At 42.5% G+C, this 27,709-nt stretch overlaps 1 protein-coding gene and 1 long non-coding RNA gene across 2 annotated transcripts; one reads left to right on the plus strand and one right to left on the minus strand.

Annotated features, from left to right (window-relative positions):
- Nucleotides 1-423: 423 nt before the first annotated feature.
- On the minus strand, nucleotides 424-27,709 carry quo (quattro). The gene is made up of 23 exons (XM_047026439.1): nucleotides 27,500-27,709; nucleotides 20,254-20,257; nucleotides 17,010-17,207; nucleotides 14,836-16,351; nucleotides 13,215-13,421; nucleotides 12,712-12,835; nucleotides 11,694-11,787; nucleotides 10,820-10,906; nucleotides 10,308-10,424; nucleotides 9,712-9,810; nucleotides 9,254-9,402; nucleotides 8,757-8,895; nucleotides 8,306-8,423; nucleotides 7,674-7,876; nucleotides 6,139-7,115; nucleotides 5,559-5,808; nucleotides 4,945-5,034; nucleotides 3,999-4,223; nucleotides 3,186-3,356; nucleotides 2,538-2,715; nucleotides 1,798-1,914; nucleotides 1,380-1,471; nucleotides 424-574 (listed from the first exon to the last, which is right to left on the minus strand). The coding sequence occupies exons 1-23, from the start codon at nucleotides 27,592-27,594 to the stop codon at nucleotides 521-523; spliced, it is 5,304 nt and encodes a 1,767-aa protein (XP_046882395.1). The 5' UTR covers nucleotides 27,595-27,709; the 3' UTR covers nucleotides 424-520.
- Nucleotides 4,233-10,863, plus strand: LOC124471828. Its single transcript, XR_006956564.1, has 3 exons — nucleotides 4,233-4,401; nucleotides 7,341-7,402; nucleotides 10,780-10,863. It is a non-coding gene; the product is annotated as an uncharacterized LOC124471828 (long non-coding RNA).

Genomic DNA, 27,709 nt, shown 5'->3' on the forward strand with positions numbered 1-27,709 from the left:
TCCTCTTTCTAAAGTTTTAACACACCAAACTTCATTTGAGTAATTTTCACTGGAAAGGTCCAAATCTATGAAAAGTGGGAAAACATGAGCATTTAAAAATGTGGATTTTAAGTATATCATTTCCCCTCCCACTAAATATTTTCTCCTTAAGTAGATGTGCTTTTATAAAAAGTAAATTGCAGAGAATAATTTTTAGAGATGACATCAAAACCGTACTTGCCAATTAATGGTTAAACCTCAATGGACTTTCCAATGACTGTATTCTGAACCTGTGAGGGAGAGACAGTAATACAGTCATTTCCATCGAAATGTGCAATAACATCAGATCCCAATCCTAGAACACATCCCACAACCCCAGGGGAACAGTCAGTATGAGTCTAAAGTTGAGCCCACACCTTGCAGGAAGTCAGCTCCTTGGAAATGAACTGTGGTTTTGGAGCAACCGGGGGTGGGTTTTTTGACATGGGCCTGGTGGGACTTGTAGTCTTAGGGTGTTCTGGTGCGTCGTCAGTTCTCTGGGCTATCTTTTCCTCCGCAGTGACGGTGTTGTCAGCCTCACCTTCCAGGGTCGAGTGGCAGCTGACTCCAGAGCTGCTGAAGCCACTGACACTCTCTCCGGAGGACTCGGAGCTGTCCACTGGAACAACATGGAAACGTGCAGTTATATAGTCAGCAAATTCCATACTGTCACAGAATAATTCATAGCAAAAGCAGAGTCTGGTCCACAGTTGAATTCCTATTCGGTATTCTTGGCAATGATTTCCAATGCACAATGTTTGGAGTATCAACTGGGAAGTGTGACAGTTAAGAATTGAGGGATTCTGATGGGCCACAAAGAAGTGAAGGCGTGCAAGATATTCTTACCTCAAAAAATTTCTAATATATTTTACATTACTTAGAGTGTCACATACTTATGCAAATGCTATCTTCTGCTTGGCAACATCATTCTGAACTAATTTGATGTGGGTTAGAGTTAAAATAGACAAGACGTAATCCAAACCCAAACAGGTTGTCTTTACAGTACATCAAAACCAACAATGAGTATGAACTGAATTCTCAATGATCCCCAGTGAGGTCTGTGGACATTAGGGTGTAGCCAGTGATGAGGTAGTGTCCCAAAACACAGATGTTGTTCTTTGTATTCAATGCCCTTTGTATCAAAGTTCAATGTTTCCCAATGTAACCGCCCTCACAGTGCACTCACTCAGTAGGTTTTGACTCCCACTTTCATGGTCCAGGTCATCTTCCTCCAGAACACCAGCGGGCACCCAGTACCCTCCGTGACCCCCCACACTCCGCCGTTCAGGCCCACACGGATACCCAGTGGAGGGCAGGGACCCTCTCCCAGAGGAGGAAGAGGACTGGCTGCCGGAAGACGATGTACTGCTCCTCGAGCCAATCGAGTCTGGACGCTGAACAGGAAAGCCGCCCTGCAACCCAGCCGCCCCCGAGGAGACCAACGCCTTGGATTCTGGGAGGACGATATGAGATCAAGTTAAAGAGAGATGGAATGAGACAAGAGGCAAAAAATACAAAGAAGCAATTCACAAGTACAACCTGAAAATGTGTATGTACGAATTCTTTGTGAGGCTCATGCTATCTGTCTTGAAGCCAGCATTCAACCCCCCACCCTCCTTAACTCCACAAATAATCTGATTTGCCGTATCTGAAATAAAACTACCTGTCTGAAAACAATAACTATTATAGTATTTTGTATACCTTAAGTTTAAATGATATAAGACGCTCATTAAATTCCATTTAGGCTATCGGGCGCAACTCAACATGAACAATTCCTACCTCGTCCAATCAGAGCAGAGTTGACGGCCCTATCGTTGATTGCAGCGTCGCTCGGCTGGATATCCATGAAGGGCTTGCACCCAATACCCATGAATACCCTCTCTTGCATACGGACCTCTGGAAATACAAAGGGAAGATATGGCCATCAACAAAACAAAGTTGCACAAATAAAACTACAATAATTGTATAACTTCAACAACAGAAATTCTTGGATCTGGTAAAGGTAGGGTTTCCACCTTAGATTAGTGTGTCTGTGTGTGTGTGTGTGTGTGTGTGGGGGGGGGGGGTGGTGGTTAGTAAGCTTTCGCATTCCTGCTACCAACCAACTAAAAGTATACACATGGCCAATCTTCGTTGTGTTTTAGGCTACCACTTTACGGACACAAAATTGGATTATGTATGAACATAAGAAAAAGAAGACACTAGAATAGCAGTAGAAGGAAATTCCAAATGAGGTTATATTTGAAATTATGAAGTTCAAATTTAGAAACACATTTTCACAAAACAGGACAATTCATGTCCCGGAAAAACTGGGACAGGAGGCAACCCTAGGTACAGGAATACTATCCTACTAACTTGAATGGTGCTGTATAAGGACGTAGACCACTGCAAACTGTGTGCATGGCACATTTCCATTCCATTGTAAACATGTAACTGTAATTAGGAACAATTATTTATCTATCGATTGCATGCATTAAGAAGTATTTGATTGTCTGGCCAAGGAATTCTTGAACTCTGACCTCTGTTGTGTACAGCCTGTTCCCAGAGTATGCACTCTAGGTCCTTGGCCCAGGCCTCTTTGACCTCCCTGTTGTTGGCCTGGAGGCTGTAGGTGTCCTGGGTCTTCCTCCTCCGAAACCAGATCTCAAAACACAGACCGCTGTCCCCAGAATTGTGGGTCATTCCAATGTCAGAGGTCTGTTAAATGAAGAGATCTAATTTTGAAACCTAGCACTGCAAAAAGTTATAAAGAAGGAAGTGATAGATACTTCAAAGTACGTGTATGGCATGTGATTCATCAATCTTTCTTCCACTGAATCAGAGAGGTTCAATCAGTATGTTTTACGCTGACAGATATTCACCACATCCCCTTTTCAGCCCATATTACGAAAGTATCACAACATCCCTTTCAGCCCACTTCCTTGACCACTGTTTGGCTGTAAGTGAACACTAGCCTGGGGTTCCTTTTAATGGCACACCAGGAGGTGTGCAATGGCCCCACTGTATGTGCCCTGGCATACAGTAAATAAGCATATATATCACTACTTTGTATTTATTCCCCTTTATATAGGTCAAAGTTCAATGTTTCCCAATGGAACCACCCTCACAGTGCACTTAGTGGGAGAGAAAAGTAATGTTTCATTGACTAGATTTATTCATGTGTGTACCTTGAAGGACTGTTTATATATGTACATGTCATTTCCCACGTCTGTCTTCTTGGTCTTGCTGAAGAGAATGAGGTCCTGGAACAGGAATATGTGGCGGAAACACTTCTTCTTCCTGAAGGAAACCAGGAACTCATCCTGGCGAATCAGCTGCCCCTGCTCCTTCAAGTTGACCTATCAGAGAAAAGGAAAGGCCAAGCCTCAGGTTGCCTTTATTGCATACACTTTCAAAAACCCAGATTGAAATGTATTCTGGGACAAACTTTGAACTAGAGCTCTTATTCAAACTCCACCTGCATTCTTCATATGACCTTGATAACCTCCAGTCAACTAGTGTTCTGACTCTCAACAGGATAATAATGTAATTTCTGTGGTTGACTAAGATACATTTGCAATCTGCATATTTTCACTTTGGACAACAGGGTTGAAAATGTGATAGATTAAAACACTGATAATGAATAGTTCTGAAACATATCTAAATACTGTGCATCGTATTGTTGCATTTCAATCAACAACATAAAACATTCCACTTCTCCTTCATGTTGTAATTTCACACACCCTGGAGACACTGACTGTCAAGTAACTGTTGCACAAACTCTTATAAGACATTACATAATATGACAAATGATCACAAAAAGTCCATGACTAATTTTCCATGCATTTCAGAGAACTGCTGAAACGTGTTCTCCCAAAACTTGAGCAAGTTTCCTGCAAACTTGCAACAACAAAAAAACATACCGTACCGGTATACAATTCCTGTATCTACAGTGATGCAGTACAATTCCTCAGAAAACCTCTATTCAAACCCTCACTCACATCACAGTCCTGAATGTCATCCATGGCCAGCAGGTTGTTGCCATGGCGGAGCTGGAACTGAATGACCTCCAGGGCAGCTTGGACCTCGGGCATCTCGCGCGCTCTCTGCAGGCCACACTCCCTCACCATGTCCTGGAGCAGCAGGCTGTACTTGCTGATCCGCTGCACAGGCTTCAGCAGGTAGGAGGAAACGTCCATCTTGTCTCCCAGGTGCAGCTGTTTTTGCTGGTGGCAAGAATAGGACAATATGTGCTTGATTCTTGATGAGGAAAAAGTTGGTACACAGTCAATATACAGCATTAAAAGACACACAAAAACAAGAAGGTTCTTCTGGAGTCAGACTGGAATTGTATTTTCGATGTATATGCATATGAATTAAAAGGTGGGCAGATTTACACGTACAGTAAGTAAAAGCTAATGTGTTGTTGAAATTGTGCTGTAATTGTGGGCCCCAATAATGTGACTAACATTGACAGGAAACAGATTACTCTAGGACTAGTGATAGGCTAATACAATTACTTTAAAATATTATAGATTTCAATATTTCTCTTAAAATATGTGCTTTAATGAGCCACTATTCACGAAATTGGATATGTTGAGAAATAACGATATACAGTATAATTTAGGTTATTTTTGAGTATTTCTGATTCCATAAGTAGAAATTACTGTTGTGATGGGGTGAAGTCATGATACAGAAAGACCAGACAGAAGGCCAGACAGAAGGCCAGACAGAAGGCCAGACAGAAGACCAGACAGAAGGCCAGACAGAAGACCAAACAGAAGGCCAGAGGGAAGAATCAGACGGACAGACAATAACAGGCAGACACACTGAAGAACACATCGACAGACTCTGTCAAGAGAGTAGATTCAATCAGGAGTGAGACCAAGGAGTGAGCAGGGGGTTAGGGTGAGGGAGAGAGAAAGAGAAACAGAGGGAGATTCTCACCTTGAAGAAGCCGTTGACGTGGCTGGTGAGCAGGCTGTCTGACTGAGGTTTGTTTTTACTGTAGAGGGCATACAAGCCGAAACTCTCTCTCTACACAGGAAACAAAGTATAGACAGTCATGTTTGTTCTGTAGTTGGTCGCAAACAAATCCACCTGAAAACTTGCTTTAAGTGTATATGGTGGCACTTGGTGCTTTCCACAAAGCCTTACTGTACATGCAGGTGTAAAATATACCTCTCTTTTTGCCTATAGCCTGTAAAGTCAGATGTAGACATTTTTACATACGGACCCTGTTAAATAGACCAAAATTCTATCAAATTCTGAATCAATGTGCATCTTATTAGTGTTGAGCTGTGATGTGATAGATGTCTTTCCATTTCCAAGCAAAAAGCCTATCAGTAATACAGTTGCAGGAAAACGGGAGACGAGTTTGAATTTCCTTCAAAATTCCAAGGCTTTATGAAAACCATATGGAATATACTCTATACATATGTGAATATATTCTAGGAACAGTTGTATGCAAAAGTCCCTGAGCATTCAGACCTCCAGAATGAAGAACAACCACCCAAATATTATGGAAGAACTGAACAAAAAATGCTTTTTAGGGAACCCACATGTCTTAGAAAGCAGCGCCCTACTCTGAAGGGCTCCTTCAGACAACCCTCCAGTTCCTTCAGGAAGTGATGTCGGTGGAAGTCGTGGAGCTTCTCCAAGTTGCCGAAGATGATCCCCCTCTGGCCTCTAAGATCCTGGGGGACGTCAGCCCGCTCCAGCTCTGGGAAGTAGTGCTCTCGAACGTAGCCCAGCGCTCTCACATACTCTCTCTCTGTCATCAGGAGCTCCTTCATGATCCTTTGCAACTTCCTGCCCAAACAGGAAATAAAGGAGTTAAAAAAAGTAAACAGAGAAAATAGAAAAATGGATGGATGTACAGTTGCCTTTATTTGCTATTACTTGTGCTTAAAACACACATGTTTTTTTAGTTCTTTTTTCACTTGGCACCCACTTTTAGAGAAATGTTTATCTTGAAAAATGAATGCATGGAATTCAAAAATAGTTTTCTTAGATACCATTTCAGATGAATGAATGATTAATTAACCAACTTCTATTTGGTTTCAGAATTTCCTGGAACGATAACAAGATATTTATTTTGTATTGCTTTTTTGATAACTGCTGAAAGGGGCCATTACTTACAGAACATTGCTGGCATTTTCCTCAGTATCAGGTCCAGAAAAGGGGAGCACTGACTGGGACTGGTCTTTAACAGGCTCCAGGGAGGACACTGAAATCCCTTCACTGCAGCCACCTGTCCCTTCCCTGGCCTGCTCCGTGATCCCAGTTGACTCACAACATGAGAAACTTGGTTGAAGAAAGATGTGAGGTTGTTGGGAAAGACAGAGTCCGGGTGAATGTGTTCTGAGCTGGCGATGGGCATGTTTTTGCGACAATGGAGAGGAAGCTGCGGTCACACAAGACCCCTCGCTCAAAGAGCGCCCCAAGGCTTCATGCCATCGAAAAGGATCACTCCAACCACTGGGATGCACTCTCCTGAGATCCGCCTCGCTTCTGTGCTCTCGTACTTTCCTCACCCTTCTTTCCGGGCAACTTCCGCCATTTTGGAGAGAAACTGACACAAGATTCCCCTCACTTCCTAGTGATTTAGGCAACTTAGGTGTTTGGGGTTCCTTGCTCCCTTGGGAATCAGGTTTGAAATTGTGGTTAAAGCAAGGAAAGCTTTCACTATCCTTTGGACTTGTGTCTCTGCTTGCTTCTGAAAGCCTTGTGTCATGAACCACTGTGCGGGGGGAGCAGCAAACCTCCTCCCTCCTTCCCTCTGTCTTCTCTCCCTCCGACCCCCCAGCCCTCTCCTGAGGATAACCAGCTGTGGGTTGCTGCTTCTGGGTCTTAACAACGTCCCCCCTCTCCAGCCTCTCCACCAGACGCAGCCTGGCTTCTTGGATCTGCGACCAGGCTACATTCCACACACTCATCCTCCTTGATCCCTCAGGGAGGACCACTTTGGCTTTTACCGCTTGGAAGTGTTGGAGAGAAAACTTCCTGCCTAACTGCTCTTCGTAGTTTTTCAGCGTACTTGGCCAGGTCTTGGTGGAGTGGCACCCTGTCTCTAACAGCTCCAGATACTGTCTGCATTCCATGGCAAGGGCAGTGGCCTGGGGAGTCAAGGTGGGGAAAGAGAGAGTGAGTGAGAGAGAGAGACATAGGGACAGAAGGTGAGAAGAGAGAGAATGTTAGCCAGACAGACAGAGATAAAATATTAAGAGAGACGGACAAAGAGAGAGATCATTTTTGAGAGGCAGACAGAAAGAGAGATAATATTTGAGACAGACAGACATTTTGTTGTGTATATTGGAATGAGATGTGGATTTCTTTTTCAGATTAAGGGATTCATGGATGTGGTGGTTGGGAGCTGAAGAGGAGCCCAGGGGTCAAAGTTGAGGTCAGATCATTCACTTGCATCATATCAAGGGATGACAAATTTGAACAACAACAGTTTTTACTCCACAATTCAGGTGCCACAAACTCAAATGTCTTCTCTAAGTATGTGTTTGCTGACGGCCAACTGTATTGGCTGTAAAGAAGTCAAGGGGTAAATAGGAGAGAGGAAAAAAGACAAAAGGATGACAACAATAATGAAAGGTTCAGAATAGGAAAGCAAGATGGGACAAAGGATGAAAGAAGGAAGTGAAGGAAAGTGGACCTCAACTCACCTGCTCACAAAAGTGATACATCTGGGCCAAATTCTTCAGCTCTGCGTGCTTTTGCTCCGCTTGCAACATAAACCCGGACATATTGGATTTGAAGGTGTTAATCACTGTACGAAATACATCTGCTTCGGGGCTGGAGTCAGCACTGCCAAAAATCATCTCTGCCTCCTCCACAAGTGTCAAGGCTTGCTGTTTTTTCTCCTTTGATGAATGTAAAAGACAATCTGTTATTCACATGATTCACTTCCCAGTGCCCACTCTCCTTCATTCCAAACCATGCGTAAATCATTCAACTTTGAAAGAACATGCCTTCAAGTACTGTGGAAAAGTGGTGGAAGTGTTTTGAGAGAATTTAATGTACCATGAAAACCTATTGTGATAAACATTGACAGCAAATAACAGTAGTCTGATAATAATAATCAAGAGATATCCGATTATCTTAACGTTTCTCCAAAGGGTTTTCTTCACACTATCAAAGTCATCATCCCAATGTCATAAGGTAACAATAACATATTTTATAAAAAATAAAATGTATATTTATGCGTTCAATATCAAAACATGCCAAACACATTCATATGGTGTAATCAGATCCCAGATGCAATCAGACGGTGTGTATGGGACACGTTTTAGCTTTGCCTGTGAAAGGAATGCCTCGGCATGTTGTAGGGCCTTGTTCACGCTCTTCAGGTCGCTGTCTGTGGGGTTGAATTCCTTCAGCCACTGCTCTCCTTCTTTGTCGAACCACACCTTGGCCTGGAAAGTGCAGAAGGACAGTCACATACTGTGTCATGTTTGAGCTTGTGGTATGTCTGACCAAGACAGGAAAAAGAGAATAACAACTTTCAAAATCTAGAACCTCTCATGTAAGGTTCTCTCTGCAAAGATTTTTTTTAAATCAAACCTTCTTTTATTGTCCTGTGCTTGTAGTGTATTGCTTGTACAGCCATAAACCCACAGTCATTTTAACATTGTTTCTTAAAGATCACATCACCCAAATCCATACATGTAATGCTGGCAAATCTTTTGCCAAATGGGACTGTCAAGTCCACCATTCAAAAGTTCGGTGATGGTCAGTTCTCAACATACCGTGTTCAGTTTGCTTTCCGAGTCCCTAAGTCTGGACAGCAGGTCCAGATGCTGCATGGACTGGTTGGACCGCATCACCAGGGTGTGGACTCTCTCCTCTACTTGATTGTACAGCACTGTCGCAGTCTCAATGGCGTCCCTGTGAGAGGGTCACATATATTTTGCATTGAATATGTTAAAGTGACATAGTATCAAGTTAGCATTAAGTCATATATTAAGAGGGAGGATTGCCCTATTAGCATTAGCATTGCACATGGTGAATGCAAACGTCAAATATTTGTCACACTTTTTATCGTGTTCTTTAGGTCTCTCCTTAAATTGTTGGTCAGCACATTTAGTTTGAATCAAATTTGTACTATTTGAGTTGTTTGAATGCAGTCATCTTCACATTGGCTTCACAGTGTTGTTATTATAATGTAACCTGGTCAGGATAGGAACAGCAAGCCTTTAGAATAGTGCAATGTTGGAATATCAAACCAGTACAATAAAAGACGTACCTATAGTCTTCTGATTGGGGGAATCGAAACTCCTCCCTCCTCATTTTTGCTAGAATAGATCCGCCTTCTCGCTGTAAAGCAACCAATCGGGCATCCTCTAGGACCTCTTTCATCGAAGTTTTCTGCTCCTGTATACACTGCTGCACATCCTGTGAGTTAAAATAAAAACACATTTTGATCAAATGTACCTTTGACAGAGATAATATGGTGACATATTACTGGAGCATGATGATACTACATTTAGTCATTTAGCAGACGCTCTTATTCAGAGCGACTTACAGTAAGTACAGGGACATTCCCCCGAGGCAAGTAGGGTGAAGTGCCTTGCCCAAGGACACAACGTCATAAGTACAGCCAGGAAGTGAACCGGCAACCTTCTGATTAGTAACCCGATTCCCTAACCGCTCAGCCATCTGACTTCCTTATTACCACAAGTTTGTGTTTTAAAGGAAACATACCTGGGCAGTGTCAATTTTTTTGTGGTCTTCAATCTTATTTATGGCCTTCTGGAGCAAACTAGCTGCACCTTGCAAGTCCGACAAGAAGGAAACCTGTTTCTGAAACACAAGAATGTAAACTTTAGCATTAAAAAAAGGCAATGCGCTTGACATTTGTAAAAGTCATCGTTAATCGGTCTCTGATGCACAGCATCGATGGATGGATGGAGGGAGAGTTCCACAGAAAAATAAACCCTGTCAAATTGCCAAAGAAACTCTTCCTAGTACTCTTTGAGTGAGCTGTATTTTGTATTCAGGGTAATTTAATGACACAAAGGGGCCTCATTTACTAACAGGATTGCGCCCAGTTCAGGCGTAAAATAGCGATTTTTCCCGTCTTTTAACGGTGCGCTAATTAACACTAAAGGCCAAAGTAAGGCGCTGATTGCCCGACGAGGATCTGGTTTGATAAATACCACGCAAAATGCGGAAACACACCGTGCGCTAATTGCGGTTGGGCAAAGGCACAGATTAAGCTGTGGTCGCAATGTTAGTAAATGAGGCCCAAAGTGTCATAGAGTGAAAAGATAAGTTGCAAAAGATTGAAGATTAAATACCTGATGAAATTGTAGCCAATCAGAATGGCTGTAGGGGAAGGTTCCTCCTAGGTCAGGGGTCAGCTGCTGTACCTCAACAGTCTTACTCAGGGCCTTTAGAGAGGTCAATATGTCCATCTTGATGGACAACATGTGTATGTGTGTGTGTAGGGAAAATGGGGAGGGTGGTTTAAGTTAAGAGGGTAAAAAAAATAGCAGTTCATACAATACACAGGAACTTGGCATACCTATGTTTAATCTCAAATCATCATCAAGGCAAAAAATCAAGCGAACGAATCATTTGAAAAGAGTTTGTGACCCGGTAGATTGTCTTTCAAAAGTTTAAAGGTTCTGTTGTCCTGCTTGTCTGTGTATAGTGATCTTAACTATTGCTGCATTCAAGAACCAAAATGTATAGCATGGGTCCAAAATGTTGACCAACTGACTCTGTATCTACTCCAAAATAATGACCTTTTTCTTCCACTTCTAATAGCATCTGTAAGGAGTGAAGTAAAACAAAAGAAAACCCTGACCTGCAGTCCCGGGTGTCTCTCAGGCCGTGGTGAGGTGTCTTTGTCCACCAGCAGCAGTGCACTGTGGACCGCATGCAAGGCCTGCTCCTAGAAAGGTTCACCAACAGAAAGCAACATGTTCAACCTGCATCTCTGAGATAACTCACTGTTGTAAATCGCTAAAATCTGTCACAATGCCATAGCATCTTTATTGGAGCCCAAATTCAAGTACTCAAGTTTGGAACCTCTCAACACCTTTTGACCTTGTTGTAACGGTTTTACATTATTGAAAACTTTGAATATATATTATATATGAAATATATTTTTCAGGGAAACGGTAGGAAAACCTAGCCTGTCAGGGTAAAACAAAGTCGAATCGAAAATGGTGAAATATTTCAATGAGTGTGGATGGGAGTTTGATGATAGAGAGCCTGCTCGTCCTGGTTAAAGTCAGAAGAGGCGTCGAAGCTAAACATCATGGTGTGATATTTAAATGTTTTTCGAAAAAGAAAAAGTATATATACACTCTTATCTGATCTGTGGGGCTACAATTTAAACGTTTCTGTGATGTGCCATTCAATGACAAATTAAACCCAATGAATCAGAAGAACATTAAAGAAACTGTTTTAGAACAAGAAAAAACATGCATGAGTGGGATTATTTCAATGTGGAGCCTGTATTGACTTGCGTAACAGCGCCCCCTGGTGGATTGCAAGATCACGCACAATGCAGGAATGTGAACAGCTTGACACCACCTACTGCGTTCACATTTTCTGAAAACTAGTCATCCCTTTGACTTGTCCCTTTGACCTACGTGACACTCAATATTTTATCTAAGAATCTTGACCGTTTGACAGTTTGACAATTGGCATTTTGTGAGCCTTGTTTTTCTAACCTGGACCATCAGCAGAGCTTTGTAGAGAATGGAGGGAGGAGGCTTCTTTCTGGCATCAATTACCAGTGTCATTCCCAGGTCTCGTACCTCCTTCCTGGCAAGAAATACAGGGAATCTTGTTGAAGCACATCAAGACGTGCTTGAATCAACCAAGCAGCATGTTTTCGGAAAGAAGGGTGTCATTTGAGTGCTTTTCAACGACCTCACCGGTTGCTCACTTGTGTGGATGGACACACAAATGCAAACGCACACGCACACACACACCTCCCCAACTACCTTTTCACTGCATACCCTCTGCATTTCAAAACCCCCACATCTCACTCTAATGACCCTGTATTCAGTTACCAGTTGTGTGTGTGTGTGTGTGTGTTTGTGGTGTGTGGTGTGTGTGTGTGTGTGTGTGGTGTGTGTGTGTGTGTGTGTGTGTGTGTGTGTGTGTTTGCGTATGTATGTGTGTGTGTGACAGAGATAAATAAGACATTGCCTGCCAATCATTTGGAAGCCATGCTTGCATACCAGACGATGGGCAGACAGTCTGGCAGCAGGCTGTGTTATTGGCACTGTAGTTAGAATGTCTCTCAAGCAGGGGCACAAGAAGGCCAACATGTTTAATGAGCTGTCACCCTGAAAACTTGTCCATGACAAACTGAGCAAACATGTATCGGACTCTATATAGGTTACACTATTCAGTATATAAAGATGTGGCTGCTCTTATATAGGTACTGGTCCCAGTCTGAGTGTTGAATAGATTGGTCGTGAAAGGGTGGGAAAGTAATTATTCATAATTGCTAGAGGTTGACAATAAGTCATGTTTAAAAACTGGAATACATCATCTCTTATGGCAGGTCATAGAGGATTGAAGAGGAGTTATTGTCTTCATGCTTGAGCTTGGAATGCAAGAGAAGCGTCAAATCAACTCTGAAACCAGGTTCTTCCTGAGCAAGTACTTGAGTTTCACTGCCCCCTTGTGGTGAATAAATGAACTAATAGTCCAGTCCAAAAATGTAGCATGCTTTACCTGGGAATCGAGTGGAGGTAGAGTAGGAGTTTGCAGACCTCCGGGGCTGAAACTAGTTGAGATGACCAGCCAGTGCGGTGTCCATGGACTTCCACCACTGCCCTGCCTGCCTTGTCCCTGTTCCCTAGGGGGTTAGGGGGTGGGGGGCATGTAGAAATGAGCAGAGATCATACTTTCTCGGACTTTATGAGAATGTGCAATAATAAAATACATGGCTCAGTCACGTGCAATAATGTGGTGATGTAGTATCCACTCAAATCATTATACTTTGAGATTAAGCTTGTGCCTTATCTTTAGGCAACAATTAAATCACATTTAAGTTCCTTTAAATGTTTTTATAAATGTTTAATGAACTACTCTGTGTGAATACACAACAAACACATTTCTACTGTTATAAGGAAATAACCTTGCACTACTTCTGCATTTTGATTCCGTAAATTGACCAAACGATCACCAAGGTGATCTTTGATATTAGGTTCTACCAAAACATGACAGTGCTGTACCTGGTAGGCTGGTAAGGCCTAGTTGAAGCAGATCACTGATGCCTCTAAAACAGGATTCCAGGGTGAAGGGAGAGGGCGATGCACCAGAGGGGTGAGAGGGAGGATGGATTGGTGCCGAAGAGTTGTCAGTCTTTGGGCTCTGCATTTTTGTCTCAAGGCCACCAGTAGTTGAGGGGGTCTGTGGTTCAGCTTTGCCAAGCAGGGAGTCTAGAGATGAAAGGAAAGTTGGCTGAGTTGTGACAATGGACAGTTTATCTGGGAGATAAACCCTTGATGAATCCTAATGCTGACCTCTATTTTTGAAATACCTGTTTTCACGGTACTCAATGTTCACCTGGCAAGAACTCACACACCAGAAAGATTGAACAATGATCAACAACATTTTCTTCTTTTTCACATATTTCACTGGCGGTAGCACACAAAAACTGTGCTCCTGTATCTGAAGCTCCATGCAACCAAGTTGTGCTCAATTGCTATGACGCAGATATCTCTCTATTGGTCAGGAGCTACAGCTCCAACAAGTGGTTTTCATTGAAAAGTTTTGTTTGGTTGAAAGGTTTCCCGTTAAAAGACATTACTGAAGTCATATGAATTTCTTTACTGTAGCTAAAATGAGATGAGAGTGTAAGTCCTGTGACTATGACCTTTCTATTCTGGAAACAATTCAAACTAATGCAGCCATTACTCCAAATAGTTCCCTTTCATACGAACATGAACCTAACCGCCACAGCTGAGATATGAGTAGCTTTAAACATCTGACTTGCTCTCTGAAACAAACACTTTGAGGCCTGCTAAGCCTGTCTTTGATTTGGAACATTCTAATTGGCTTCTCGTTTAAAGCCAACAAAGGCTTGTCTGTTTTCCCTCTCCTCCCCAGTCTAACAGCCCATGACAAGCATGTCTCCAGACTGACCTGTAGAGTGCTCTTACAAGGGTGTAAGGGGACATAAGGAGGGGACTGGGAAAGAGAGTTGTCTCCTTACTCCCTGGCCCCTTGTCTCTTTACTTTACAGGAATGGCGGGTTTCCCCCGCAAGCTCAAAGGCTTCAAGTGAAGCGTTGCATGCCATGTCTTCATTCTTTCTCGCCACTTGCCATGATGTGAACGAATCCATTCTACATGGCAGGCCAGACAGTGAATAAGCAATCCCCTGAGAAGCAATCTCATGTTTAAGCCTGATCTTTGCCCCCTGACCCGTGGTTCTAAAAAGCTCATGGCGACCTGTTGACCTGTGTCGCTGCACACTCCCTTCAGCTAGAGGAGTCAAGGTCGAGTATAAATCTCCCTTTTTATGCAGAGTTGGGTTCAATGGCCCTTTGAAATGATCATGTATGCACATCCCAAGCAAGGGAGTTGGCTGAACTGACATATAACAACAGTACATACTGTGCATGATGACACTGGGTGGGAGTAATAAACAAGACTCAGAACTGTGCCGAGAAACAAATGAAATACACAATAAAAACTGTCTGGCAATAACATTTTGGTCATTATTCAAGACCGGCGAAAGAATTTCACGAGCTAACAGACTGTCCAAGTCACTGCGAACCATTTGAAAGTTTATGACGCATTTGACACTGTGCACATTGTATACAACACAGAGAGCATCATGCACACTAACCTTTCTTAGGGGACTGCCGTCTCTCCAGCTTTGGGGAAATCAGGCGGAAGCCTGGGCCTTTCTTACATTGCAGTACATGGACGCTGGGGATCAACTCGGGGCAGACGTCACTGTGGCTCCGATTGTTTAGTTTGTGGACCAGAGGATTCCCTTTGGGCGTTTCTGATACAGAAGACAGCGACCTGGGTTTGGCCTTGTTTTTGCCTGTGGGTTTCATCACTTCCACACTCCAACGTGGCTTGGAGCCCGCTTCGCTTGCACCTATATTAGTCTGAGGAGGTACTGGAGATAAGGTGGTTCTAAGTTCTGCTTGGTGCAATGAGGGGTTTACTCGACAGTTATGTTGTCCCACATGGTTCTGTTTATGTACCAGTACCAGAGATTCCTTCATACTTTTTTCTGGTTGGCAACCTCCTTCTGGTGTCTTGTGGTGAAGACTCTGAGATTCCACGAGACAATGTCTAAGCGACTCTTTGTCGTAGTTACAGAAGTCACCTTGCTCCTGACATGAATCTACTGAATGCCCTTTGCCTTCATCCTCCCCCTCAGAAGGACTAATCTCCTCCAAAGCAGACAGCAAGTCTACACTTCCTCTTTCAAAGGGAACAGGGTTAAGCAAAGCTGCCAGGTAGGAGTCCCTGTATCTGCACTTTATATCCTGGCCACCAGCTTCTTGCCCCAACTTTCTTTGACTGCATGGACTACAGGGCTCTGCTGAAAACCTGAGAGTTCGTCCACAGGGGACGCTATGGCCTACTGGAACAGGGGGAGGGGGCCTGACTGGTTTGAACAGAGGGGTCGTGGGCTTTGTAGTCCTCTCCAGTTTTGCCAAAGTCTCTTTTTCCTTGGCAAAGTCGATCAGATCTACATAATCCCCCTCTATTTCGCGGAAGTTCCGGCTGTCCCAGGTATTGGGAGAAACCCAGCCCACGGGTTTGATTAATGGTTTGGAGCGTGTTTTGGGGATGGGTTTATTTTGGCCCATGCCAATGTGCTTGGAGGTACCTTCCATAAGCCGTAAGGATACAGATATTCCATCCCTAGCTGGGATGGTTTTAAAGGCCAGGGTGGAAGCTTCCGAGGCCGACATCTTTGCATTGAGTGGATATTCCCGAATAACTGGTGGCGTGGTCGGCATTTTCTTGGGTTTGTCCAAAAACTCCGGAACAGCTACCTGCAACCACGGTACCTTCACCACCCCCTGCTCTGTTGACAGCAGACAGCGAGACAGTGGGGTACTGTGACGGCCATCGTTGACCTCCCTCAGCCAGTCCTCGGTGAAGATGCAGGGGTAAGAGGTCTCGGGGATGGGGGTCTCCTCCACCTCCCGACAGCCTTCCTCCAGGAGGCTCTTGAGGATGATGCGGGCAGCCTGGTCCCCGAACGGCTCCACCTGGAGGTAGAAATCTCCTGGTCGCAGTAGAAGGGGGTTGAGGGGAGCAAGCTGAATTACAGTCCTGTCGTGGAGACACAGGGGCCACCCTTCACAGCGGAACAGTACATCAGAGTAGGAAGCCTGGGTGGACGGGGCAGAAGATAAGTAAGGGTCAGAAGAATGTTATTCTTAAAAAGACGGTAAAATTGAGATCCAAGTTACAGTAGGTCTTGAATCCCGATAGCAATCACATTTCCACAGCAATTTCACATGTGGGAATGTGATATGAGAAGCGGACAGGATTGAAAAAAAATGAAGAAAAGGAAATGAATTCATAGGTCGGTCTGAAATTACCTTTCTTGAGCCAGCCTGTGATGGGAACCCTGTGATAGCAACCCTAACCCTAACCATGGATTTTGAAAAGCTCCTTTTTTTCTTTTAAAAAGATAACATTTTACTAATATATGATCCTTTCCTGAGCCATGTCAGCTTATTTGCATGTCTGGCTAAGAGACATTTGAATATGCGAAACAAAACAGCTTATTCTACATTGTGTGACCTAAAATGCAGATTGCGTCGTCAGTCTTGAATGTCACTGCCATTTGGCGCCTTGTGCTGCTCAAAGGGTTAAGTGATGTTTCTGTTAGTCCTACTATGTATCGCTCTTTGAACATCCAACTGTGTTTTTTGTGGATATTTACGTGTGTTAGAAAATACTGGATTTTTTTCATGTGTTTATTTGTGTGTGTATGTATGTTTGTGACAGTAAAAGAGAGGGAGAATGCGTGTGTCTACTCACACATGCCGCCTGCTGCACGCTCTCAAGGAGGTGTTTGGCTGGGATCAGAAAGTCCAACAGGCACTGCAGCGCATCGCCCTGGTAACGCTCCTCGATGGTGCGAAACAGCTGGCTGAGGACAGTGGGTGCTGTGGCCTCAAAGGGTGGGAAAAGGGCCGACAGGGCACTCTGGATGGTGGAGTCCAAGGATTCTGGGTTCTGTATTCCAACGGAAAGATAGTAGACAATAGTAATTCCTCAAAATAAAGTTATTGTAAGTGAAATGATGAACACATTGTTTCATGGTTACTATAACTGGTTTACATGGTCTGTGAAGCAATGTCTTTCAAACCTAAACTCCTTCCTCACTTATTTTTAATGCATCTTAAAAAAATCCAGAATTTGCCAAGATTAAGATGTGTCTGTGTACGTGTGAGTCAATTCTCTGAGTGTCCATTTTGACTTTCACTAGCGTTGACAGCAACGCTTTATTTGAGCAACGTCTACAGAAACAGGGAACATCTAAAAAGACAAATACTTGGCAAAAGTGAATCCACAGGACAGATATTTTCCTTGGCCTTTACCCCTATCTCAGTGGAACTCAAAGTAATATCGTTTCAGTGTCAGCATTCTTCAACCCAACATACATTGAACTTTGAAGTACAGTGAGTGGAATACTGGGTCACTGTAGCCTCAAGTAAAAAATTCATATTCAGTTAAGATAACCCTTTTCAGACAAAAAAGCTGCCCCCAGAAAAAAAATTTCCCCTCATTTAATTAGATTAAATATATTAATCTCTTTGCCAAAAGTACGTGACGCGAAATAATAAACAGGTGTTTTTGAAAAGAAAGGTTTTATTTATGAATGCACTGATCTAAACTCTCTTTGGCATGTCTGGTTATGATTAACTGGAGTCTTCTGCATGTCTGAAAGTGCTTGTTTCATGTGCGTCCAAGATACACCTAATTTAAGCTGGTACACTTCAAGCAGGCAAGGGTCAAGTTCTGACCTGATTCAAACGGACAAGTGTGAGAAGGAGAACAAAGAAACGTCCCTGTAGTCGGCAGAACTGCGTAAAAGGATACCGTTGTGCACTGGCGTCACACGTGGCGGTACTGTTTACTACTCACACACATCTGTTTTACATAGTCACAGCTTGAAGAGAAATTAGACTAATGTGAAATTTGGAGTCCCTCTTTAAACTCTCCCTGGACTAATCTTCTGGACTCTGAGGGAACTATACACAGCACACTTTTGAACGTTACTGTATTTGCTTTCAGCGGTGTGGTATTTATTATGTTTTGCTGGACTTGGAAGCTTCTTGTCCTGGGTTATCTACTGCACTGACTATATGCACTTTTGGAATGTCATTTTAGATGAAAGCATAAACGTAAATGTGTTGCCTTGTATTTTCTCAAGTAGTGTCATCAACTAGCCTGAAGAGAGATTCAAGTCCTGAAGAGAGATACATTATTGTTTATGGAGTTAGTAAGCTGTATAACTGCACAAGAATACAAACTAATGAAAATTACTTTCCCCCTTCACTTCATGATATAAGACCTATTATTGGGCCTGTGAATGCAGCCTTGGATGGTTCAGAACTAGAAGTTTTCTGTGTACACTGTACTTACTGTGCACACAAAGTTGACAGCTTGGGGCTGATCTAATACTTCATAGTATCAAGTACATGTTTTTACCTGGATGCATTGGAAGCATACTTAGCATCACAGTTGGTTCACAGTTCCCTGTGGTGTTGATCTCCAACCCCCCAAGCAACTGTTTTTAGCCGCTTCCTTATTTAGCTCCTCTGGCCTCTCCAAGGCCACAGACTTTTCAAGGATAAACAAACCACATACAGATTCAAAGACCTCACACAGAAATATATGCTAACATACAGTATGTTTTGCTAACCTGTGCTAATGTGACCCACTAGGTGTTCTGTGCCATTTGAGACCATAGCATAATGGAACAGCATTAGCATTAGTTGTAGGCCTAGGAGGTGGTGGGGACTCTCAGGTTTTACATGTTACATGTGGATTATTTACCAGCTGCAATTAGCTACAAAGGTCAATTGAGTTGTCCAGTACCTATACAACATGCCAATATGAGTTAACCTTAGCCTCCTTGATAAAAACGTCTGCTTAAAAATGTAGTCTAGGCTATGTCAACAGGATAATGGAGCACAAAAAATAAAGCAATGCCATTAGGGTTGAACAAGCTAACTGTCGATATTGACTAATTACACTGAATCTTTGTGTCGGTTGGAGGGATTACATGTCCTCAGCAGAAAAGAATGCTTCCCTTCGCTAATTGTGCACATCTGTCACAATAGCTTAGGAAGAGGAGAAATACCTTGGTTGCTGAACTTCACATGTTACCTCATCACAGCTGTGAGTGAGTGGGATAAATAGTTATTTAGGATTGTGCTTCACTGTATGTCATTTGAGATACTTTTTAGATAGACCTAAGGCCATATTTAATTTAAAAAACATTACTCAAATGTTATTACATTTCCCCTGTCTGAAAGCTTCATTTGGATTGAGGTTTAGATGAATATACATTTCGCAGACATGTCTTCTTTTTGACACAAGTCTTCTTTTTACAATCAAATTATTGTAAAATGAATAGCATGTTTGGCACACTCATATAGGCACGAAAAACTCAATTGAATTGGTCAGGTCAGGCCAGCTAATCTCATGCTTGACATGCCTAATGTTCTCACTGGTAAAAGTTCTCTTTTAAAAGGCAGCACGGTTGAACTCTGACCTCTTACCCTGACCCGAACTTCCTCATGGGTGGCTTGGCTGGCCACAGCCTCATGAGTAAGAGATCCCCTCGAGATACAGTAAACATAGCCGCACAGCTGGACCCAGTTCAGACTGTCTCGCTGGCCAAGTGGAGTGAGTGGTGTTGGATGGAGGCAAGCATGGTGAGTCCTTTTTGGATCCCATTTCTTTTGACAGACTGCCAGACAGCATTGCAAAGCAGGCCAGGGCCATGTGTAGGTCAGCAGTGGCTCCTTCCCAGAGAGAACATGTTTGTGTTTGATGGCAAACTCTGTATTTTGCCATCAAGAAACCGTCTCGGATGGATGTAGATAGAGGCACTTTTGGCCTCTGACCACCAGCAACGCGTTGTTGTGGAACGGCTTTCACCAGACTACATTTTGTAATTTGCCTGCTTTTCATGAATGACTTCCCTCTCCACCGAAAGGTTTTCGGGTTTACATTTCTTCGGCCGACTCCCATTATAATCTAAAGACACCATCATCTTCCTACATCCTCTTGACAACATATTACTGCACTCAACCGTATCAATTTAACACGCATCCATTTCCTTGCATTAAAGCAGGGGCAAATAGCACCAGAAATCATTTTCCATTTACAGAAAACAGTAGGGAGGGTTCAACCAAGCTTGGACCCAGAGGAATGATCTTGCTTTACATACACATTAGAACTAGGGCCCGTGTCCAGCTGACTGGCCCATTTCCCTGCCGCCCACCCTGCCTGCCCACTCAAGCAAGCCTGCGGTGTGGGACAGGGGGTTTCCCTTGGCTCAGCTATTGTCCTGAGCAGCCAGGGGGTTCGACCCTATTCAACAAGCGCTTTGCCTCCGAAAAGCCCTCAGTCGTTAACAAAGGTTATTGTTTGACATGGACTGACATGGAGGTGACTGGTCTGTGGCATCTGTCATAATGGTTTTGGTCTTTGTCCCGTCTGGCTAAAAGATGTCCCTTGGCCATTTTCACTGCAATGAACACTAAGGAGTTAATTATACTCTTTTCTCTTATTCTCTCTTGGTTCTATATTGCCTTGGGTACTGGTGAACAAAGGAGAGGATTTAAAAAAGCTGTCCGGTGGATGTGGCGCTGCCCGATGACTGACATTTTAAAAGGCACCAGCAGCAGCAAGGTCAATGGCTTAAATGAGCAAGATAATTACAGATGGGATTATTATGGGATTGTCATTGCCAGTTCTCTTTGTGTAATGACAAGCGTAGAGGCTGTACAGATGTCTCTTTTCAAACTTGTTCAAACCTTTTCTTCAATTCGAGTTGAAGAATGCAGGGTCAATATCCCCTTTGGGCCAAAGAGCCCAACATGTCTCCAGTATTTTGCATGAGAGTAGAAGTGCAGGTCCTGAGAGTTCACAGAAAGAGAGAGTCAGCATTGACCGAGTAGTAAACTGTGGTGAGTCATTTGTCCAAACAGACAAGTAAAAGCATCATACAGACGTCACGTCAGCAACCTGAGGACAGACACCACAGTTTGGTCTGTGTGGACAGAGTGGTGCAGACAACACGTCTTTCCCCAAAACACTCCTATCAGAGATCCTGTCAGAGGAAGGCAAAGTAGGCAAATGATTGGGTGACATTTACATTGTCGTTTCAGGGAATGGAAGCTTGAGGACAGAACATTTGAATTAATGAAATGATCTGTGTCATAGTTCGTTCAAGAGGTTTGATTCTGGAAAACAATTTAAGTTTTAGAATGAAATACCTTTTTTTGTTGGGTAAATGCAAAGGTTAATTATTTCAGGTAAAAAAGTATTTCCAGATCTTTAGTGTGACAACAATATACAGTATATATATACAGTGCCCTCCAAAAGTATTGGAACAGTGAGGCGAATTCCTTTATTTTTGCTGTAGACTGAAAACATTTGGGCTTGACATCAAATAATGAACGTGAGACCAGAGATCAACGTTTCAGCTTTTATTTCCAGGTATTTACATCAGGATCTGATGCACAACTAAGAAAATATCACATTTTGTTTGAATCCACCCATTTGTCATGTGAGCAAAAGTATTGGAACAGATATACTTAAAACATATTTAAGTGAATAAGACTTAATATTTAGTTGCAAATCCTTTGCTTTCAATAACTGCAGCAAGTCTGTGACCCATTGACGTCACCAAACTTTTGCATTCTTCCTTTTTGATGCTTTCCCAGGCTTTCACTGCAGCCTCTTTCAGTTGTTGTTTGTTTTGTGGGGTTCCTCCCTTCAGTCTCCTCTTAAGCAGGTAAAATGCATGCTCTATAGGGTTTAAGTCTGGAGATTGACTTGGCCAGTCTAATACCTTCCATTTCTTGCCCCTGATGAACTCCTTTGTTGTTTTGGCAGTGTGTTTTGGGTCGTTATCTTGCTGCATGATGAAGGCTCTGCCAATCAGTTTGGTTGCATCTTTCCTTAAATTGGCAGACAAAATGTTTCTGTAGACTTCCGAGTTCATTTTGCTGCTGCCATCATGTGTTACATCCTCAATGAAGATTAATGAGCCCGTCCTAGAAGAAGCCATGCAAGCCCAAGCCATGACATTACCTCCACCGTGTTTCACAGATGAGCTTGTGTGTTTGGGATCATGAGCAGTTCCTTTCTTTCTCCAAACTTTAGCCTTTCCATCACTTTGGTAAAAGTTAATCTTTGTCTCATCAGTCCATAAAACTTTGTCCCAGAATTTTTGAGGTTCATCTCTGTACTTTTTGGCAAATTCCAGCCTGGCCTTCCTATTCTTCTTGCTAATGAGTGGTTTGCATCTTCTGGTGTAGCCCTTGTACTTTTGTTCATGAAGTCTTCTGCGAACAGTAGATAGTGATACCTTCACTCCTGCCATCTGGAGGTTGTTGCTGATCTCACTAACAGTTGTTTTAGGGTCTTTCTTTACAGCTCTCACAATGTTTCTGTCATCAACTGCTGATGTTTTCCTTGGTCTACCTGTTCGACGTCTGTTACTTAGTACACCAGTAGTTTTCTTCTTCTTCAGGACATTCCAAATGGTTGTACTGGCTATGGCCAATGTTTCTGCAATGGCTCTGATTGATTTTCCATCTTCTCTAAGACTCACAATTGCTTGTTTTTCACCCAAAGACAGCGCTCCGGTTTTCATGTTGTTTTCACCTCTGAATACAGTCTGCATAGACAAAACCTATCTTACCCAATCTGAACCTGAGTGTAGACATTCAGTGGTATTTATTGATTGAATAATGTATGTAATAGGACACACCTGGGCAACAAAACACACCTGTCAGTCACATGTTCCAATACTTTTGCTCACGTGACAAATGGGTGGGTTCGAACAAAAAGGTGATATTTTCTAATTTGTGCATCAGATCCTGATGTAAATACCTGGAAATAAAAGCTGAAACGTTGATCTCTGGTTTCACATTCATCGTTTGATGTCAAGCCCAAATGTTTTCAGTCTACAGCAAAAATAAAGGAATTGGCCTCACTGTTCCAATACTTTTGGAGGGCACTGTATATTCCCTGTTCCCACACTTTCTCCCGCCTTCCCTTTTACTCCCCACTTCATACCCTCTTTCTTCAGGAGCAACAGTCTCTGTTGCTTGGTGGGACAGTACTGTCTTTGTCTGGGACACCCTTGTAAAACTCTGCTCGGGCCTTTAGCAAAGGGGCACACAATTGAACTAAGCCATGTTAAATCCTCTCCAACACTACCCGCCCAATAAAAATGGTCCCCGAGACAAAGCCTCTGCATTGGTTCATTTATCTGTGCGTCCTTTTGGCTTGTTCTAGTATGGTGCATGCTTACTGCAAGTGGATTTGGTCAAACTCATATGCTAAGGGGTTTTAATGGCCCTGTATAACTCAGACTGTGTTAGTGAAGTTAAGAGGCCATGTAAACACTGTATCTGGTTTCTGGTGTTGAGTTGCCTTGGTTGAAAGTAAGTCTAGAATTAAATGCAGGTCTTCGTGAGTGAGCTGAGATTGAAGCTTAAAAACAAAGAAGGGGTCTGCATTAAGGCCAAATTCCTCATTTAATTTGATTTTGATTTCATGAATGGAGAGGCATCTGGCTAACTATACACACAGCACAGCACAGTCTAATACTAGAAGTTATGGAGAATGTTCAGATGGTTGCCATAGAGTAAATTACAAACATACAACAACTAGTCTAATAAGAGTACACAGTTGTAAATTTACCACACAGTTTCAATCTTGGTAGTACAATCTTGGTACTGCTGAAGTAAAAAAAAAAACATGTTAATACTGTACTGAAGACATTTTGTCAGTGAGAAATATGCCAGTTATTTAACAACTTCAGGTTAATGAAATGGCTCCATAAACCATCACTGTCACATTTGTATGAAGAAATGATGGACTCGTGGTTGTCTGTTACATCTGTGTCCTGGCATATATACCACAAACACCATTTGGTGGAGAAATAAAATACTTTAAATGAAACCCAATTGATGTAAATATATCTGAAAACACTTGATGAAAAGAAAATTGTAAATGATTCACCAAGAAGGCAATTATTAACCATCATTAAAGCCTTAAATGAGGATATTGACATTTGACTATTCATATTGGGCCCATTTTTGCCAAGAGCACCATGCCCATTGCTATGGCATTATCAAGACGGAGCTGTAAAACATCCAACCTGGCAACCCCCCCAACTCACCCCAAGCATGCAGCTTTTAGGTAAATATATCTTCCAAATGTATTTTCCCTCTCTTTGTATGCTTCCAAAAACTGAATACTGACGATCCACAAAGCACAACAATCTCATTTCAGCATCTCTCTCCAACTCACTTCCTACAGCTTGCTTCCTTGGCAGAACATTTGGAAATTATTTCAAAATATGTGTGTGTTTTGTTATAGGGGGGGGGGCAGCAGTAAGTAATAGCTAGTGATGTAGTGCTCAACAGGTAAAATAAGCTAAGTAATACTCAACTGGAGGATGAGTTTAATGGATTTTATATGTGTAAAAGCTGGTAAGTGAAGATACCAGTGGAATTTATTGTGACTGGCATTGACAGTTGTTGCTCTCCCTTGGCTGAAGCTGCGAAGTTCTTCTGGAGGAAAAACAAGTACACAGCTCCAAAGAGTAGAGGGCGTAAACAGCTGTAGAATCACACAACACGACAAGACAGGATACGGTGGAATGTGAATGTAAAAGTTCAACTGAAAGTTGACAATTCCAAGGCTTTCACTCAACCCTTAATCAAGTATACCTGATTAACGTGACATGTTGACTTTTACATTTCGTCTGAGAAATGTCAAATACGGAAATAAAAAAACTATATATATAAATATTATTATATTATATATAAATACTATTATATATAATTATATAATAGTACCTACATACCAGTAGCGTAGCCACAAGGAGGCCCAGGCCCCCTCATTTACATGTCTGGCCGCATCAGCTTTCAGATTTCTGACAGTAAAAAATGGGGTCCCCCAAACATTTAATTCAGGCTACGATACTGCTACAATACATACTACAACTCTGAGGAGGATATCACCATGGTATAAGGGAATCAACTATCTCTGGAAAATATTCACAATTATTCTTATTTTTTCCAGAATTTCAATTCTGGAAATGTCAGAGCCACATGGGCACTGAAATGCTGGCAATGCTACTCTTTTTCTGTTTTTAAAAAGACATTATAGAAACTCTCCCAAGTTCATTCCACTATTGGGATCCAAACACAACAAACACTCCAACAATAAATACACCACTGTTCTGAAACCAGAGCTCTTACTCCCATCCCAGTCTGAGGTGTATTCATCTTCAAAAACATCTCCGTCAGATGACTGGAATAATCCAGTATTTTACGAAAATCACACCCACGTGTAAGATTCTGGTATTTACACAGCAACCAGATAGAAACATGGGAATCCTGCTCACTCGCTGAGCACAGCAGTGGGTGTAGAAGCGCTATCTGGTTGCCAAAACGGTACACAGACGCTGGTATTGTAAGGAGATTGGGAGGACTCTTCATTAACTGCTCATCAGGATGTGGATGACTCGCACATGGCTGTTTAGAGAGTTACAGCTGTAACCCCACCGGACAAACCACAGTCAATATGTCTGCTGGCCAAGCAACATCTGGATAGTATCAAACAGTGCATGTTTTATTATTTTTACAACAGTTTTAGCCCCCTGTGAACAGGTCTGTCATTGAGTTTGAGAACCTATTGCACTGAATAGTCAATGATTCGTTCTGCTACACCATGTCAAGTTAAACACAAGCACTGAGGTGTCTTAAATCGTCCTTTGTTAATTCAAAAACTGAAAGTTGGGGAATCAACGACTCGAGTCAATGTTGTACTATTTATACTTACAGTAAAATAGGTTACCAGTACACATAATGGCTAGCTATCCAGCAGTTGAACTTTTTTTTGCTTCAAAACTGAAATCAGGCTACCAACCGTAGAGTAATCTAATAATTTGGACAGATAGGATAACAACTTTAGATCAGGGGGTGGGATTAGAAGATAACGTCCGTCATACTGTAAGAACAAAGCAGCTATTGAAAACAACTTCCCGGGGAAGGCTTGAGGAGTAACACCTGTTAGCGGTGTGTCTATGCCTGGACAGTAAATGTAAGTGACAAATCAACACAACTTGAAGTTAAAAGCTGAAGTTAAGGAACAAACCAAAATACAAGAAAAATCCCTTCCTTCCAAATGTATCACAGATAGAACATGCTTGCTATCTGAAATTCTGGTCATGGTAAAGACCTGTGGTCTCTACCATGAGAGACCACAGGTCTCTCATGGTGGAGTTTAGCCTGGGGTGCCTGTCCAACCTTAAATGCAGCCAATGAGGCGGATTAAATGAGAAGGATTTCACTCTGCAGATATTATATGAACTTGTTTCAACAGTCTCTTCAACAACATTTAATGACTCAACCACAACAAAAACCATCCTTCAAAAACACTTCCATGTAACTAGCTACTATTGTGAGCGGAATTAGTGCCTCCAAATGTATAGATCTTTGTGAGTTTGAACATTTAGTGAACAGCTCACTGAGCTGTGGATTCACATTCTGCAATGCAGAACTCAGTCGTATATGTACAGAAAAACACCCCCACTTGTCCAAGAATGTGTGAAATCCACATGAATTCAATTCTAATCAAAAGGCTGACATGTTTCCAACAAAACAAAAGACAGTGCTGCAGCTTCTCTCTTTGGCAAAATATGATTGGAATCCTTGAGTGTCATGGGATGTTGTGTAGAAAAACTGAACGTGGGCTCTAAACAATGCATCACCTTGTGTATGGACAGTAAAATGTTATGAAACTAAAAAGATGTCACTTTTACTTACTTTTACCACACCATACAAGCCAGTACTATGGCCTTATAAACTTCCAAACACTGTAGCTGGCACCTTGCTAATGTCAGCTGCTTTTACGGATGTACAACCTTTTGGAGATACTGTAGTGTATTTTATATCAAAATACACTTTTAGAACACATTTAATTCATGGCTAACTGATGAAGCCACATCCAACACTACTGCTTGTCCAGACACGCAGTTTGTTTAGGGGAGTACTTTAAATCCCAGACCTGGCTGAAATGTCATCCACAAAACAAGACCTCACAACAACAACAACTCAAAAGTACACCAAAAGTAAATTTACCATCTTTCCTGGCGCTTCTCTTTTACCCTGCCAAAAGCTTGGTCATGTTAATCCTTGTTATCCTGTCAGGATAAATTCCCTCGAATTTACAGAAGGAAAAGTCCTCTTCCCATGCTCTCTCAGTTAACGTCCAAGTTCCTGCCACCAGTGAGCGCACGTCCAAATGACAGAGGTTTCAGAAGGAGGGTTATGGTAGGAGATGTGGTAGTTCCCATTCCTGGGCCACTTTCTGAAAGTTTGTGCCGAGTTGAGTTCAGGAGAGTTTTGTCAAGCTGCCTGCTGCTTCTCTCACTACTCTTTGCTTCTTTGGACCAAGTGGCCGTAAGTATA

The sequence above is a fragment of the Hypomesus transpacificus genome, chromosome 9 (assembly GCF_021917145.1).
Source record: "Hypomesus transpacificus isolate Combined female chromosome 9, fHypTra1, whole genome shotgun sequence".
Taxonomy (NCBI): Eukaryota; Metazoa; Chordata; class Actinopteri; order Osmeriformes; family Osmeridae; genus Hypomesus; species Hypomesus transpacificus.